We start from the raw sequence: 18,508 nt of genomic DNA on the forward strand, positions 1-18,508 counted from the left end.
CATATATACCTTAATCACCTTGCTATACACCTGAAACTAACACAACATTGTAAATCAACCATGCTTCAGTTGAAATAAAAACAAAAAAAACACTTCTGAGGTATCAGGTAACACAAGGCCTAGAGCAGAAACGGTAATTGTTCCCGGCACTTTTTCCCCCCTATTACACACTAATAGAATTCTTAGCCAGGCTATGGCCATGAGAAGATGTTTTGGTCCTGAGAGCAAAAGGGACATGATCGTGCCCCTTAAGGGGAGAAGCATGCCTTTACTGTTAACCTCAGGGAAGATTTGGTGCTTGGCATGCTAAGGACCAAAAGCAGATTGACACCAACTAACTGACCAGCGAGTGAGAGGTTAAAAAAAAAAAAAATGAAGGTGGGTAAGCAGATGGCTTTGAGGGGAAATTCGGCTGCGATGGGGAGCAGAGGGATGGGGCAGCAGCTGGAGGGGACGTGGGGGCCGGGGCAGCCATGCCGATGCTCTGCTCGGCTCTCCCTGCAAGAAAGAAGCTGATGAGCCCCGAGGAGTGCAGTCAGCCAACAGCCTCCATCTGTAGCACCTTGGAGCCAGGGATACACTCCTCCCGGCCGTCCCCCGCCAGTGACAAAGCAGGGTGGGGATACCGGGCCGGGCCATTGCTACCCTGAGGACCCAACCCACGTGGATGGAAAGCGTTTTCTGTTGTTCGCTTTCAATGACAGAGACCAGAGTTTGTTTAGAAGTCCCATGTGAAGGGTCTAGTTGGGAAAGAGCAGCCGAACATGGACGGGAGAAGAGGCACAGATGGAGAGAGGGAGGTCCCTGGGAAAGCAGACGATGGAGTCTGGACTGCGGGGGAACACACCCTGAGGCCCAGGGAGGAGGAAGGACAACCGAGCATCCGAGGGGGGTGCAGGTTTGGGAGCGAGGTGATGGCAGACCTCTCCTCCAGAGAAATTTCTTTTCCTGAGAAGCGGGAAGCAAGGCCAGGCTCCAGAGTCAGGGACCTAAGTCCTTTGAGGTTGCACAGAACTGTGTCTCTGTTTTCTTTTCTTGGTGTCTGTTTTCCCACCTGCACGATAAACAGCTTGGGTTAGAACTCTGCTCCCCCAACTTGTTTAAGCCTCGATGGATTTTCAAAAATACACTTTTGGGGGACCCTTACCCTCAGCTACTGGATCAGAATCTCTGGGGCAAAAGTGGTAAGGGCAAGAATCTGTGTGTGTGTGTGTGTGTGTGTGTGTGTGTATACGTATACACATGTATATATACGTACTTTAAAAAATATTTGTTCCTTATTTATTTGGCTACACTGGGTCTTCGCTGCAGCACGCGGATCTTTAGCTGGGTCTATGTGAACGCTCAGTCGCGGCTCGTGGGATCTACTTCCCTGACCAGGAATCCAACCCGGCCCCCTGCCTTGGGAGCACGGAGTCTTAGCCACTAGCCCACCAGGGAAGTCCCTGTATATATTTTTAAAGTATGGCCGGGGATGATGTGAAGGCACATCCAGGTTTGGGAATCACCCTGCCAGGCCTCTCAGGGCCCCTCCAGCTCTGAGAGTTTGTGGTTCCCTCCCAGGATGGTGCAGAATTCCGGCACAGCATTTGATTGAAGCTATAAGCTACAGACTAAGCCACATGCCACTATCTGTTACCAGGAATTTATTTTATTTTATTTTTTTTCTCACACGGTACATTTTTTATTGTAAACCTAAGAGGACTCACAAAGGTTCCATCTTTATTTTCTGAACTACACACCGAGTCACCAAGTGTGGCCAACGAAGAACATTCCTGATGTCGTGTTATTCTTTTACCTGGATAAGGCAAAAATTCTTTAACACATTGCTGAGCTAGGCACTGTTGCTGCTGCTAAGTCGCTTCAGTCGTGTCTGACTCTGTGCGACCCCATAGATGGCAGCCCACCAGGCTCCCCCGTCCCTGGATTCTCCGGGCAAGAACACTGGAATGGGTTGCCATTTCCTTCTCCAGTGCATGAAAGTGAAAAGTGAAAGTGAAGTCACTCAGTCGTATCCGACTCTTAGCGACCCCATGGACTGCAGACTACCAGGCTCCTCTGTCCATGGGATTTTCCAGGCAAGAGTACTGGAGTGGGGTGCCGTTGCCTTCTGCATGTTACCAGGAATTTAAAAAGCCCCAAAGGGCTTCTCTGGTGGTTCAGATGGTAAAGAATCTGCCTGCAATGCAGGAGACACAGGTTCAATTCCTGGGCTGGGAAGATCCCCTGGAGAAGGGAATGGCTGGCTACCCACTCCAGTACTCGGGACTGGAGAATCCCATGGACAGAGGGACCTGGTGGGCTACAGTCCATGGGGTCACAAATAGTTGGACACAACTGAGTGACTAACACAAAGTCCCAAAGGTACCAGAACCAAAAGAACCACAACAAGGCAAAAAACCCAGCAGCAAAATCAGAGGTTCTGCCTTTGTGGGAAGCCCACTCTGGCTCCTACGATCACGTTTCCAAACCACCCAGGTGGGATGTGGTCAAGGGCAGTCCCAGGAGCAGAACTAAGGGTTGAATGAGGCTGTTGCAGGAGACAGGCATGCTTTTGGCACCTCTACAAAGGGGTGGAGACCTAGCCAGGCCTTTCTGAAACCTGAACCCTGGGGTGGGGGTGGGGGGAGGAGGGGCTGCCTGGCCCCGAGAGTCCACGTCTGCCCCCCTCCACCCCAGAGCTCTCCTCAGCCCGGTCCCCCTCCTGGGAACTGCTCCAGACCCTGCAGACCACCTCTGCTCTCTCTTTGCCTCCCTCTGCCCCTAAAGTCGAGTGGAGACAGGCTGGGGCCACCAGCCAGCTCCATGGACAGGGACTTCGCCTCTGCTCACCTCCCAACTTTGGAAAGAAAAGAAAGGTCTGTGCTGCTTTGCATCTGGGAGATCCTTCCCCGTCCTAAACTTCTGGAGACAGAATAAAGGGATCTGACCTCGGATTGACTATAAAAGAAGGAACAGAAAGAGCCTAGAACCTTCCCACAGGTATGAATTTCCTCACTTTTGCTGGCATGTGTGAGTATGAGTGTGTGTGACAGGTTTTCCATTGGTCAGAGATGAAGCTGTCCGTAATGACCTCCCAGGCCCCTCTGACCGCTTCGGTGTTGTGATTCTGCAGCCCTAACTTTCATTCAGTCGTTCAATGTTTCCTTAGTACCCATCCTTTGCCAGGTGCTGCCACTAGATAAGCCCTGATCCCTGCCCTCAACGGTCCCCAGTCTGGATGGGGAAATAGTAATCGTAATAACAGCGACCACACTTACGGCAGGCCAGGCACTGGGCTAAGCTTTGTATCAACTTCAGCTCATGTATCCTAGCAAAAACTGGAAGAGGTTAAGTGTATTCCTAGCCCCGTTTTACAGGTGAGAACAATGAGGCTCAGTGAGATGAGGTCACAGCTAGTAGATTGTGGAACCGATGCTTGGAACCACTGTGGATGAGGCCTGCCTGCACTGTAAAGAGACAGTTCAGGGCAACAGGTGCACCACTACAGCGTAGGGAGGGACCCATGATCTGCGGGGACTGGCAATGGTTAAGCCTCATTTTGACCAAGGTCTCCCGAGTGTAAGGCAGGACCAAACTCAGAGCCGGAGATGACGCAGCCTCCATGAGGCCCACTGAGAGCTCCTGGGTCATCTAGGACTTGAGGTCAGTGATGGTCCGGACCAGGGGTCCCCCTCTCTCATTCCAGGGGCCAGGGTGATGGGGGATAAAGCAGGAGGACTTCAGGATTCCCTGCCAGCTTCCCTGGGAGCTGTCTGTCCCCACACTTACAGAGCAGGGGCTACCCTGACCTGGGGGGCTAGTGTCCCAGCAGCCTGAGAGGTAGGTGGCCTCCAGGCCTGGGAGGCAGGGGCAGGCCCAGGTCACTGTGGAGTCCCCTCAGCAAAGCCTGGACCACAGTTTCCCCCTCCTCACAGTTCTCGACTCCCATCTCCCATCTGTCCCCAGAAGGACAAAAGCTGATTATTCCACTGGGGGCTGTACTGGGCCCCATGAATGGAGTATTGAAAACCCTGTGTCCACATCCAGATAGATTTTCATCCTCTCCCCAACCAGACTGTTTGTCCGCCAGGATGGAGGCAGAGCCAGGGAAAGATGGGGGGGCGGTTCCTGCTAGAGGGGCACCCACGTCCCTGGGCACCTCAGTCTCAGTGTATCTCAAACAGAATCATCTTCTCTTTTTTTAAACAAAAAATATTTCTTTGTCTGCACTGGGTCTTAGTTGCAGCATGTGGGATCTAACTAGTTCCTTAACCAGGGATCGAACCTGGGCCCTTAGCATTGGGAGCATGGAGTCTTAGCCACTGGACCATCAGGGAAGTCCCTTAAACAAAACCATCTTCTAAATCAGCCACCCCTCCACCGCCCCCGTCACAACCATCCAATCATTATCCACACACTGGGATGCTGGTGACATGGTGTGAATGTTCACTGAGCTCTACACTTAGGATTTATGCTCTTCTTGGCTTGTAAACTTCAATCCAAAATTAAACAAAATAATCTCCCAGGGCTTCATACCTCAAAAGGGCAGAGCATCCCAAATGGCATTTAAATTTCCAGTCCTACACCATTTTTGCATATTTGTGACTCATGGGAACCATGTCTTCTTGATGTTTTTTTCTTTACATTGACTCATTTTTTTTTTTTCCCTGATTTAAATTAACTGTAGGGAATCCCCTGGCAGTCCAGCAGTTAGGACTTGACACTTTCACTGCTGGGACCCAGGTTCAATCCCTCGTTGGGGATCTAAGATCTCACAAGCCACGGTGCAGCAAAAAAAATAAATAAATAATTTAAAATTTAATTAACTTTAAAGGGAAACCTGATATTGTTGCAGATCAATGGAAAGCCACAATCCTTTGTCATAAACAGAATGTACTGCAAAAGGAAAAAATTAAGGCAACAGTAAACGTCCATCTATCTCCCCCACAAAATGATGTAGGTTGTGCTACCAGGGGCATCAGCAGTTTGTTTTGGGATTTGCTGCCCTGGAGGAAAAACTCAAAGCCCTTGGCACAGCCGTGTGGACCTATCTTGGTTTGGGATCTCATGACCCTCCAACCTCATCTCCTACCACCTGCTTTCATACACTCTTTGCTTCAGCCAGACCTAACTCCTCATGAGGAGTTACCATGAGTATTTCCATCCTTCTCATCCTCCAACCACTGCCTCCATTCAGAATACTAAACCCCAGTGGAAATGTCATTCCCCACCCCGATCCCCTCACAAAGCTCTCCCTGGGCCCTTCCAGCTGGAAGAAGAGACCTGGAACCTTTAATTCCAGATGTCCCAGCCGTGACTTCTCACCACCCCTTGATGGGACCATTGGAAAGACCACCCCTTGGCTGGACACACAAGGAAGCAGAGATGCACATTGGTCCCCAGCCTGATGAGAGGAGCAGGGGATGGGGGCCCGGAGACAGGAGCGCTGCCCCTTCCCCTCTCCCCCCAGCCCTGTCTTTCCTCCTCCTGTTGCCACTGGGTGAGTGCCCCCCAACCCCCTCACCCTTCCCCTTCCCTTTTCTGACTCTCAGCTTTCCCAGTTGTAAAATTATGGTGGGATGTGGCCTGTAAACGAGGTGGTTTCCAACATCGTTTCCAGCTCTGATATTTGCCCCAGGTTGATGAAAGCTAAGGTCTGAGTTGGGGGAGTGGACAGCTCTGTGTTAAAGGTGAGGGCTCAATACACACACAGTCTAGGCCATGAGGATACTGGAAATAGGGAAGGAGGGAAAGGGCATGGGCTCACCAATGGCTGTTGGAAAGCCAGCTGGTGGAACAGATGGAATCAAACAACCTAGGGACTAACCTAACTTAGGAAAAAAGAAACTGACTCTCAGTTTCTTCATCTGTAAAATGGGTACACTAGTACATGCCTCTGAGGTTGTAAGGTAAGGTATGTGGCTGTGTCTGAGAAGCTTGTGCACAAATGAGGGGCTACTATGGGATACTAACTTCACGCCAGGCCAGTTTCCTTCTTAGGCCATGTGCTCAGAATTGTATGGTGAAGAGGAGTGTGGCTATCTGGGTTAGAATTCCTGCTCCACTCTTGTTATGTGGCCTTGAGCAAGTGGTCTGACCTCACTAAACCTGAAGTTTTCCCTTCTGCAAAATACAAGCTGCCTCAAAAGTTGTCCTAATGATTAAGTGAGCCAGGCCACATCAAGCAATGAGCACAGTGCTGACATATACATATGTGAGAGCTGAAGCAGAAGGACTGATAGGGACTTCCCTGGTGGTCCAGTGGTTAAGACTCTGTGCCTCCAATGCAGGTGGTGTGGGTTCTATCCGTGGTCAGGGAACTAAGACCCCACATGCCACAAAGCATGACCAAAAAACCAGAACCAAAAAAAAAAACAAAAAAGAAACCCAAAGGAACCAGAAAGACTTACATAGGTAAACTTTTTAGGGGGAAACCAAAATGAATCACAAAGTTAATTTACAGCCTTAAGGCAAAGCTACTGAGCATCTGGGGAGTAACAAACTCTGGGCAGGGAGCTCTGGGGGAAACCCAGATGACACAGACCTGGCCATATCACTGGGCAGAAGGCCTGGAAAGGGGTATGTATATGGCACCCAGAGATTCCCAGGAAAAAGAGAGCCCTTTTAGCTGAGAGCTCCAGGAAGGCTTCCCATAGGAGGGGGCTCCATCTGCAGGGCTGTAATGAGCAGGGTGAGCAGAGGAGACGGCAAGATTACAGACTGATGCAAGATTAAGAAGGAAGGTGAGGCTGGTCAGAAGATCCTAGAAGGCTTTGCACAGAAAGCTTAGGGTCCGGGACTTCTGCAGGAAAAGGGGAGGCTTTGATGTATCCAGCAGTGGAATGGGATCAGCCTGTCTGGGTCTCAGGCAGATCTCTCTGGGATGGCCCATGGATCAATGGGTGAGGGATGAAGCTAGAAGGCCAGCTGGGGCAGTCAGGGGCTTTGGCAAAGCAGGGGTAGTGACAAGGAAGGGGGGATGGTGAGGACTGGAGGGGAGGGTTGGAGGGGAGGCTGTATTCCTGGGGCCAAGGGAGGGGGCTGAGGGGCCAATGCTCTTCCTCACTCTGTTCCAGCTGGTGCCCTACAGCCCACCTCACTGCCCTTTCCAGGTAAGTGCCCCTGCCTCTCCCCCCACACTTCTCCCCAACTCTCGCTCCTAAAACACTCAGTTGCTCAGAAGACCTCTGTTACTCAAGATGCAAAGGGACAGCTCCAGTGTCCCCATTTTACAGAAAGGGCAAAATAAGCCCAGGAGGGACTGATCCCAAGGTCCCCACAGCTTCGTGGCAAGGTGGGCATCCTCTAGGTAGGGCCCAGTGACCCCCCCCCACCACCCCGTGCCAGCTCAACTCTCTCCACAGAACTCAGGCTGGTGGGGGGCCCGAGCCGCTGCCGGGGCCGCCTGGAGGTCCTACATGGGGGCTCTTGGGGCAGCGTCTGCGATGACGACTGGGACGTGGTGGATGCCAACGTGGTGTGTCGTCAGCTGGGTTGCGGCCTGGCGCTGCCCGTGCCCCGGCCCCTCGCCTTCGGCCAGGGCCGAGGCCCCATCCTGCTGGACAACGTGGAGTGCCGCGGGCAGGAAGCCACCCTGAGCGAGTGCGGCAGCCGGGGCTGGGGCGTGCACAACTGCTTCCACTACGAGGACGTGGCGGTCCTGTGTGACGGTGAGCGGGACAGCCTGTGACCCAGAAGGGCAGACAGACTGCCGGGCAGCAAGGCTGTGGGCTAAACACGTGAAGGGACTTCCCAGAGGTAAGAATGTCCCAGTGTAGACCAAGCCAGCAGCTGCAGTGTGTACACAGTCCTGGGGAAGACCCCCAGCCTGGAAGTCAAGAGCCTGGGCCCTGCCGTGCTTCCACAGAGGGCTTCGATCGTCCCAGCCCCCTTCCCATTTTAATATCCACACCACTGGGGTCTGGTGGTTTAAGGCCCACTTGGCATAGACCTGCAACAAATCTCTGGGAGGCTTTGACCTCGAAAGCAGTAGTTCTGTTTTTTAAGAAAATCAGCTGGAGGGCTCATTATAAAACCCAGATGGTGGGACTTCCCTGGTGGTCCAGTGGTTAAGACTCTGCACTCCAAGTGCAGGGGGCACAGGTTCAGTTCCTGGTCAGAGAACTAAGATCCCCACGTGCTGCATGGCACAAGAAAAAAAACAACAACACAGATGGTAGCCCCATCCCAGAATTTCTGATTCTTCAGATTTGGGATGGAGCCTGAGAATTTGCATGCTGCATTTCTAACAAATTCTCAGGTGATGCGATGCTGCTTTAAAAACTAAAGAAACCAAGAACTGAAAGAAATCTTCTAAAGCAAACTCCTCTAAAGCTACTGCTTTCAGGACTCAGGCGGCCCTTTCTCCTCGTTTACACAGCGTCCTCAGCTTTGACTCTTTGTGTGGCCAGAAGCCCCGAGGTCAGGAACCTTAGGGGTCCATACCCTGCCCCTCACATATCTGTGTGTGTGAGGATGGAGAACAGAAAGATCCACATCCTCCTCCCTTCCACCCTGCTTCTTCCCCAGAATTCTTGCCCACACAGCCCCCAACAAGGAGAGTGTTAACCAGCAGGGCACGCCCTACAACACCCCAGAATGGAAAAGGTAAGTAAAGGCAATGTGGGGGACCACCTGGGTCTTAGGAGAGGGATCCAGGAGGAATCTCCCAAATCCTACCCTAGGCAGTGGGAAGAGAGGGATTACTGATGGGTGAGTTTGGTCATTCCCTCACCCCTGCTCTGCCCCCTGAACCCCCACCCCCAGGCTGCTCACTGTCTGGATAGGGAAAGAGGATTCATTCTAGTGAGATGATAAAAATAGTCAGCACAAGGTTGGAGAAAATAAAAGAGGTGGGCTAGTGTTAGTCATTCACTCGTGTCCAACTCTTTGTGGTCCCATGGACTGTAGCCCTCCATGCTCCTCTGTTCATGGAATTCTCTAGGCAAGAATACTGGAGTGGATTGTCATTTCCTTCTCCAAAAGAGGTGGGGGCTGAAGCTTAATCCAATGGGAGAGTCAGATATACATAGAAATGCTGATAATGATCTTAGAACAAAAAAATGAAAAATTCTCTTAAAGGACAGATAAAAAGACAAGGAAATCCAGAGGAGGAAGAGGATCCCATTCATCAGAGATTAGGGAGGGCTTCCTGGAGGCAGAGTTGTTTGTGAAGTAAGGAATCAGCGCATTTTATACAGTTCAGGAGAGCGTGGACAAGGGCAGGCAGAAAGTGACAGAGTCATAGGGTTCTATCCTCAGATCCCAAAAAGCACCCCTAATCTAGACTGTGAGGAGGCAGTGCTTTGGGGGTAAGTGGGTGAGCAGGTCTTCCTGGGTGTTAGATCCTGGAACACCATGTATTACGGGTATGCAGAGGGGATGGGCAGCAAAGCCCTGCGGGAGATGCTCCTGGTTCCCCCCCCCCCCGCCCCCATCACCAGGTGAGGGCAGCGTGCGCCTGGTGGGGGGCGCAGGCCCGTGCCAGGGCCGAGTGGAGATCCTGCACGGTGGCCTGTGGGGCACCGTGTGTGACGATGACTGGGGGCTGCCGGACGCCGCAGTGGTGTGCCGCCAGCTGGGCTGCGGGGCGGCCCTGGCAGCCACTACCAACGCCTTCTTCGGCTACGGCACGGGGCACATCCTGCTGGACAACGTGCACTGTGAAGGCGGCGAGCCCCGTCTAGCAGCCTGCCTGAGTCTGGGATGGGGCGTGCACAACTGCGGCCACCACGAGGACGCCGGCGCGCTCTGCGCAGGTGCGGGGTTGGGGGCGGGGCCGGGTCCTGAAGCAGGAGACCGGGAAGGGGGCCTCGGAGGGGACCGGGATGTTGAGTGGCTTGATGTTTCCCTGACCTCCCTCGAAAGGGCCCCCAAATTAGTTTTTATTTCTCAGTACTGCTCTAGAAGTGCCTCAGAAAATTCTAGTAGACTCCACGATTATGTAATACTGCAGTATTACCCCACTCCAGAGTTGTCTAACAGTACTCCAAAAATGTCTCCAGAATTTTCTGGCACTTAATTCAGTTCAGTCGCTCAGTCGTGTCCGACTCTTTGCGACCCCATGGAATGCAGCACGCCAGGCTTCCCTGGCCATCACCAACTCCCAGAGTCTACTCAAACTCACGTCCATCTCATCCTCTGTTGTCCCCTTCTCCTCCCACCTTACACTTTCCCAGCATCAGGGTCTTTTCAAATGAGTTGGCTCTTTGCATCAGGTGGCCAAAGTATTAGAGCTTCAGCATCAGTCCTTCCAATGAATATTCTGAGTTGATTTCCTTTAGGATTGACTAGTTTGATCTCCTTGCTGTCCAAGGGACTCTGAAGAGTCTTCTCCAACACCACAGTTCAAAAGCATCAATTCTTCGTGCTCAGCTTTCTTTATAGTCCAAATCTCACATCCATACATGACTACTGGAAAAACCATAGCTTTGACCAGACGGACCTTTGTTGGCAAAGTAATGTCTCTGCTTTTAAATATGCCGTCTAGGTTGGTCATGACTTTTCTTTCAAGGAGCAAGCGTCTTTTAATTTCATGGCTGCAGTCACCATCTGCAGTGATTTTGGAGCCCCCAAAAATAAAATCAGTCACTGTTTCCCCATCTATTTCCCATGAAGTGATGGGACCAGATGCCATGATCTTAGTTTCTGAATGTTGAGTTTTAAGCCAGCTTTTTCACTCTCCTCTTTCACTTTCATCAAGAGGCTCTTTAGTTCTTCACTTTCTGCCATAAGGGTGGTGTCATCTGCATATCTCAAGTTATTGATATTTCTCCCAGCAATCTTGATCCCAGCTTGTGCTTCATCCAGCCCAGCGTTTCTCATGATGTACTCTGCATATAAGTTAAATAAGCACAGTGACAATATACAGCCCTGATGTATTCCTTTTCCTATTTGGAACCAGTCTGTGGTTCCATGTTCAGTTCTAACTGTTGCTTCCTGACCTGCATACAGATTTCTCAAGAGTCAGGTCAGGTGGTCTGGTATTCCCATCTTTCAGAATTTTCAGAATTTTCCACAGTTTATTGTGATCCATACAGTCAAAGGCTTTGGCATTGTCAATAAAGCAGAAATAGATGTTTTTCTGGAACTCTCTTGCTTTTTCGATAATCCAATGGATGTTGGCAATTTGATCTCTGGTTCTTCTGCCTTTTCTAAAACCAGTTTGAACATCTGGAAGTTCACGGTTCACGTACTGCTGAAGCCTGGCTTGGAGAATTTTGAGCATTACTTTACTAGCGTGTGAGATGAGTGCAATTGTGCGGTAGTTTGAGCATTCTTTGGCATTGCCTTTCTTTGGGATTGGCATGAAAACTGATCCTTTCCAGTCCTGTGGCCACTGCTGAGTTTCTGGCACTAAGTACTCTTTTTTTTTTAATCATTGGCATTTTTTTTCTTTTTAAGTTTAGTTTTTATTTTATATTGGAATATAGTCTATTTACAATGCTGTAATTCTTTTCAGTGTACAGCACGCTGATTTAGTTACACATATGTGTGTGCATGCTCAGTCATGTCTGACTCTTTGAACACTTAGACTATACTTATACATATATACATGTATATACATGGATTTTTCTTGATTCTTTTCCCATATATGTTATTATTACAGTATGTTGAGTGCTATACGGTAGGTTCTCGTTGATTATCTAGTTTAGAACTAAGCACTCTTTGTGAAATACTTCGGAGTAAAGTAATAGTGGCTTTAAAATGGCTCCATAGATACTCCAGAATTCTCTCACTGAAACTCAGGTATGTCCCCAGAATTCCCTATCTCTTCAATCCTGATTCTCTTATGATAGTATTTCCCCTCACCTGGTCCTTCTTCCACAGTGAAAGGTTTTCTGAACAAATAGAAATAATAGGGCTGTCAGTGGCACTCTACAGATGGACTCCACTCTGCCAGATATAAAGTGCTTGCCCATGCCTCACAGCAAACCAGGAGCCATCAATCCCATCTACAGATGGGAAAGCTGAGGCCCAGTGAGGCAGAGTGAGCCCTGGCAAAGCCTCAGCTAACCTTGCTGCATAATCTTGAGCATGCCCCTTGCCCCTTCTAGTCTTATTTATCTGTAAGATGGGGATAGTGAGTTTTGTTCTGCAGCCCCTCAGGACTGTGCATGGCCCTCCCTGGTGGGCAAGGCCTTCTTTATCTCCCCAACTTGGACACACATTGGGCTTCTGAGAACCCTGGAAAGAAATGAAAACATGCCTGTGAAAGCGTTGTATAAACTGTAGAGTGTACGCCTAGGCAGCACAAAAAATGACCAGAATTGGCAAAACGGGGCAGACTTCCTTGGACCCCAGCTGAGGCTGAGCCTCCAGCTGTGGAAGTAAAACCTGTTTGTCTTCTCCAGGGAAACCCTCTCATCCTCTCCAGGAACCAGAACCTTGGCCTCTGATCGCACTCCCTTCTCTCCTACTTTAGTCCTGGGCCACCCGACTCTCACAGCACTGCTACCGTCGGCCACAAGAGCGGACTGGGCCTGGCACACAGAGCCAGAGGGTAAGGAGCCCTGCCCTCCACGCTGGAATGGTAGGGGTGAGGTGGGTAGGACTGGGAATTGGAAAGACTGTCTGGATCCATGGGGAGCGGGCCCAGGCTAGCAGGCCAAGGCTTTTGACCAGATGGTAAAGAGGTGGGTGAGAGAACGGATGAGCAGATGGAGCGAGGATGAAATCCAGAGCTCTGAAAAGTTCAGCAGGGTGGGAGGAGGCACTTCTTCAAAGCTCTGAAACAAAATTTGGCAGGGGTGGGGTGGAGTGGGGTGCTGAGGTTGGAAATCGAGGGGACTTGTGAAAATTGAGATACAAGTTGAATGAAGGGTAGAAGTACTTTTGGAGTGAGGGCTGGAACTATCATTGGCACTGAAATCTGGAAGTAGGATTTGGTTCATTCCCTTCAAGCTGCCTGAGGACCGCTCCACAGCAGACAATATGGTAACTCTAGAATTGAGGCTGAGTAGAGTGAAGGCGTGGTAGAGGTGGGACACCTCCGTAGGCGCGCCCTGTGCCCTGCTGCAGGCCAGAAATCCCCTTTGTCCCATTCAAACGCTCTAGATGCCTTGTCTCTACAGCTACAGGAGTTGGTGCCCTGCCTTCCAAGGAGCCCGCACTGCTCACCACTGCCGCCTGGGCGGCAGGGAAGAAGAGTAAGTGGCAGGGCAGGGGTTCTGTTGCGGGTGGGAGAGGGTGGGGACGGGGTTCTGCCAGGGAGCCAGCGGCCCCAGCCCAGCCCCTCTGGCCGCGGGCCTGTGCGCCCTGCAGGCGGGCGTCTGCGGCTGGTGGGTGGCCCGGGCCCGTGCCGCGGTCGCGTGGAGGTGCTGTACGCCGGGGGCTGGGGCACCGTGTGCGACGATGACTGGGACTTCGCGGACGCGCGCGTGGCCTGCCGCGAGGCGGGCTGCGGGCCGGCGCTGGGCGCCACGGGCCTCGGTCACTTCGGATACGGCCGCGGCCCCGTGCTCCTGGACAACGTGGGTTGCGCCGGCACGGAGGCCCGCCTCAGCGACTGCTTCCACCTGGGCTGGGGCCAGCACAACTGCGGCCACCATGAGGATGCTGGCGCGCTCTGCTCAGGTGAGGCCGCAGCAGAACCACGTGTGCACTGCGGCACGGGCGAGGCGGAGCGCCGTCTGAGAAGTGGGCGGGGCCGCGCAAGCCGCTTACTTAGGCATGGGCGGGGCCTGCTGTGAAATGGGCGGGGCCGCGCGCTGGCGCGTACCGCGGTGCCGGCGAGAAGAGCAGGCCCTGAGGAATGGGCGGGGCCTCGCGGAGGCACGCTCTGCGGCGCGGGAAGGGCGGGGTTCGTTGGGAAATGGGCGGGGTCGCGCGTGAGCGCTCTCCGCAGCACTGCAGCGTGAGCGGGGCGGGAGAGTTCACGCTCCGCAGTAAGAGGCGGAGCCCACCATCGGGTGGAGCCCACTCGCTCTGCGGCTGCGCAGCATGGGCGGGGCCGAGAAGGGAGCGCCCTCTGCGGCAGTGCGGGGCGGGGCCCGAGCTGAGTCCGAAGTCCCGGAGCACAGTGTGGGAGAGTCAGTCAAGGGCGTGGTCGGGGAGCTTTTGCTGTGCTGCGTCAAGGATCCGAAAAGCTCTAGTTAGCAAGGAGAGTTGATCATACGTTTGTCACTTGGGAAGTCACTGGAAAAGGGATATTTGCAGAGTACGACACATTTAAAAATGCGTCTCTTTATTGACGGATGTGGGAATTGATATTTTCGCCCTTGTTTGGTGCCCTGGTGGTAGCTTTGGCCACAGAGAGCTCTGTTTTGGGCCCAGGGTGAGAGAAACACAACCCCTGTTTCTGTTCCAAGGAGCGGGGGCCCATGAAGTCCTTTCTGAGCCTAGATCAGACTTCCCTTGGAGGGTAAGAGGTGACCTGGTCTCAAGGCACTGGTTTCCCAGTGTCACAGTCACCTCTTTCTCTGTCCTTGCTGAGCTAGGTCCAGAGGAGCTAGTCCAGCAGGAAGGTGCTGAGACCACTCGGGTGCCCACTCCTCGGCCCAGGGACGGTAGGTGTTCACAGTCCCTAAGAGTGAGGTGGAGGCATCAGGGTAGGAGGGACCAGATCTGGAGGGAGGTCACAGCCCCAGGTTACTCAGCAGATTTGCACCAGGTCCTAGAACCCTGTCCTTTCCTACTAGTCTCAGGCCTCATCAATAGAGACATGATGTCTGGAAAGAGGGAGGGGGGTTTTAAGCTAGAGCAATCAAGAGATTTCTAGAGTTGGGACCAAAATAAAGGGACGGGGTTCCTGTCCTGAGGAGATCAATGAAAGAATTCAGGCTTTAATTTGAGGAGTCCAGAGGGGAGGGGAGATGGTGATGACCTTCGGGGACAATCTCATTTGACAACAGCCGTAGGGCTGAGGTATTGGGATTGTGAACAGACAACTAAGGAGAAAGCAGACATGGAGCTCCCAGCATGCACAGAGTGCTCCACAAGGGCTTGTACACATTCTCCTGATGCCCATCTTATTTTATTTCATTTGTCTACCCTCATCCAGTGGCTCCCAGGGCAGTGAGGTGTCCCAAACCACTACCCTTTGTCTCCTCTTAACTACCCCTCCCCCGGCCTAGCTTGGGAGTGGTCTGGCCTGAGCCAGCTCCTTCCAGCCCCAGGCCTTGTCCTCCAACAGGGCACCTACGTCTGGCCAACGGAGCCCACCGATGTGAGGGGCGTGTGGAGCTCTTCCTAGGGCAGCGGTGGGGCACTGTCTGTGATGATGCTTGGGACCTGCGGGCAGCTGGTGTCTTGTGTCGCCAGCTGGGCTGTGGCCAGGCTCTGGCAGCCCCTGGTGAGGCCCACTTCGGCCCAGGCCGAGGCCCTATTCTCCTGGACAATGTCAAGTGCCGTGGGGATGAGAGTGCCCTGCTGCTGTGCTCTCACATCCGCTGGGATGCCCACAACTGTGACCACAGCGAGGATGCCAGTGTCCTGTGCCAGCCAGCATGACCCAGCTCACTCTGCAGACCACCTCTTCTGGGAGCCTACTGTGGCCTGCCCCTCTTCCTCCAGGAAGTCCTCCTCCTGTGACAGCAGCAGTTCACTCTGCCCTGCCCTCCCCTTGCCTGGGAGAGAGCCTGCGCAAATGGTGTAGTCCTGCCTAGGGAAGCATATAGCCCATCAACTTAGTGTGTGACCTCACTGTCATCACCTATGGTGGGCCCAGTTCAGTGAAAGCTCCCACTTTCTGCTCAGCTCAAACAGAAAGTGGTGGAAAGTGAATAACTCCTAACTGTCCTCTTTGGCAGGGGTCCCGTTACGGGAACCCTGACCCAGCCTTCCTGGCCTGTGCTCCAGAAGGTTCAGCTGTAAATGGGGTATATCCCTTCCCTCCCGCCTCTACTCATCTTGGAATCCTCAAGAAGAGGGAAGGCAGGAGAGGCCTACAGTTCTGACCTTAGACTGCCAAAGGCTGCAGAAGAATCGGGGTCGTTGCCCTTGCCTGCTCCAAGAGGGCCAGGTGGTGCTTGGCTGGACAAGGGGACTGGAAGGGGCCAAAGCAGTGACAGTGGCCCCTCCTTGCAGCTGGAACCAGCAACTCTGATTTCTGCTGCCCCTATGACAGAGCCTCCATTTTGCAGACGCAAAGAACCTTGGGGGCCTGTAGCCACCCGTTCATAGGTGCCAAGTCAATAAAGCATTGTTCCCCTACTCCCACCCTGTCTTTTAACCAAGGTCAATGTTGGGGCTTAAGTGCACTGTTTGTGGCAGTAGGAAAGACTCTGGTTAGGACTCTGGAGGAAACCCACTGGGGGATGGAGGGCGGGTCAAGAGCATCATCAAAAAGCTTTCCGCAGGCCCATCACATCCTGGAAATGCTGACTCAGTGTCAGGCCGTGGGGAAGGCCCCTAGAAGGTCCCCTGGGCCATCCTCACTTTTACGATCACAGAAATCTGGGTCCTCGAAAGGGTCTGCTCAAGGCCATGAAACACGGCTGTCACGGCAGTGGAGTGACTAGAAGAGAAAAAATTGACAGGAGGCAGAAAGGATGATGGGGAAAAGGAAGTACTCTTGGGGTACCTCACCTGGAGCCCCAGGGCCACAGAGAAATGGGGGATCCTGCGAGAGCCTCTCTCAGCCCCAGGGTGCATGACTTGCCAATCGCAACTGACAAAAAAAACCCCACCTTCCACATTAGCCTGCAGGCTCTGTATGAGTTTTCTCTCATTGCCATAACAAATTATCACAAATTTAGTGACTTTCAGTTCAGTTCAGTCGCTCAGTCGTGTCCGACTCTTTGTGACCCCATGAACTGCAGCACGCCAGACCTCCCTGTCCACCACCAACTCCCGGAGTCTACCCAAACCCATGTCCATCGAGTCGGTGATGCCATCCAACCATCTCATCCTCTGTCGTTCCCTTCTCCTTCCACCCCCAATCCTACCCAGCATTAGGGTCTTTTCCAATGAGTCAACCCTTCGCATGAGGTGGCCAAAGTATTGGAGTTTCAGCCTCAACATCAGACCTTCCAATGAACACCCAGGATTGATCTCTTTTAGGATGGATTGATTGGATCTCCTTGCAGTCCAAGGGACTCTCAAGAGTCTTCTCCAACACCACAGTTCAAAAGCATCAATTCTTCGGTGCTCAGCTTTCTTCACCGTCCAACTCTCACATCCATACATGACCACTGGAAAAACCATAGCCTTGACTAGACGGACTTTTGTCGGCAAAGTAATGTCTCTGCTTTTAAATATGCTATCTAGGTTGGCCATAACCTTCCTTCCAAGGAGTAAGCGTCTTTTAATTTCATGGCTGCAATCACCATGAGCAGTGATTCTGGAGCCCCAAAAAATAAAGTCTGACACTGTTTCCACTGTTTCCCCATCTATTTCCCATGAAGTGATGGGACCAGATGCCATGATCTTAGTTTTCTGAACGTTGAGCTTTAAGCCAACTTTTTCACTCTCCTCTTTCACCTTCATCAAGAGGCTCTTTAGTTCTTCTTCACTTTCTGCCATAAGGGTGGTGTCATCCGCATATCTGAGGTTATTGATATTTCTCCCGGCAATCTTGATTCCAGCTTGTGTTTCTTCCAGCCCAGCGTTTCTCATGATGTACTCTGCATATAAGTTAAATAAGCAGGGTGACAATATACAGCCTTGACGTACTCCTTTTCCTATTTGGAACCGTCTGTTGTTCCATGTCCAGTTCTAACTGTTGCTTCCTGACCTGCATACAGGTTTCTCAAGAGACAGGTCAGATGGTCTGGTATTCCCATCTCTTTCAGAATTTTCCACAGTTTATTGTGATCCACACAGTCAAAGGCTTTGGCATAGTCAATAAAGCAGAAGTAGATGTTTTTCTGGAACTCTCTTGCTTTTTTGATGACTTTAAACAACACAAATTTATCATCTTACAGTTTCTGAGGTCACAAGTCAGAAATGGGTTTCCCTGGGCTAAATTCAAGAGTGTTGGCAAGGCGATTTTCTTTCTAGAGGATCCAGAGGACAATCCATTTCCTCACCTTTACCAGCTTCTAGAGGCTGCCTGCATTCCATGCCTGCTCAGGACCTCCTTCCGGTCAGCAATTGCATCACTCTGACCCCAGCTTCCATCATCTCATCTCTTTCTGACTCTCCTGCCTCCCTCTTCCATCCTTAAAGGTCTTTTATGATTATATCAGGCCTACCTGAATAATCCAAGATAATCTCCCCATCTCAAGGTCCTTAATTTAACCAGATCTGCACAATCTCTTTAACCATGTAAAGTCACGTTTTCACCAGCTCCAGGGATTAGGACATGGACAACTTTGGGGGGAAGGCATTATTCTGCTTCCCACAGGCTCCAAACCCAAGTCCTGGCTGCCAGCCAAAGAGCGAGGCAGACACTTAAGCTCCAAACTCCATCAGCTCTTGGCAGTATTGGTTTTGTCTCCATTTGTCAGGGAGCGCCCTGCAACCCACTGTGTCACTGGAGGGATGAGGGCTGGAGGAGGGAAAGGAATGACAATGCTGAAGAATTCAGGGAGTCGGGGCTTCTAGTTCAGGATGGTCGAGTAGAAGGATGTGTGCTCATCACCTA

General features: G+C 52.0%; 1 protein-coding gene across 1 annotated transcript; it reads left to right on the top strand.

Moving 5' to 3' along the window:
- The first annotated feature begins 2,618 nt into the window (after positions 1–2,618).
- On the top strand, positions 2,619–16,137 carry SSC4D (scavenger receptor cysteine rich family member with 4 domains). Its single transcript, XM_081557803.1, has 11 exons — positions 2,619–2,982; positions 5,252–5,482; positions 7,059–7,094; positions 7,347–7,652; positions 8,512–8,589; positions 9,426–9,740; positions 12,407–12,484; positions 13,056–13,130; positions 13,246–13,557; positions 14,421–14,489; positions 15,116–16,137. The coding sequence occupies exons 2-11, from the start codon at positions 5,317–5,319 to the stop codon at positions 15,430–15,432; spliced, it is 1,752 nt and encodes a 583-aa protein (XP_081413929.1). The 5' UTR covers positions 2,619–2,982; positions 5,252–5,316; the 3' UTR covers positions 15,433–16,137.
- Positions 16,138–18,508: the final 2,371 nt, after the last annotated feature.

Source organism: Giraffa tippelskirchi, chromosome 13, assembly GCF_054371585.1.
Source record: "Giraffa tippelskirchi isolate mGirTip1 chromosome 13, T2T-mGirTip1v1.2.pri, whole genome shotgun sequence".
Taxonomy (NCBI): Eukaryota; Metazoa; Chordata; class Mammalia; order Artiodactyla; family Giraffidae; genus Giraffa; species Giraffa tippelskirchi.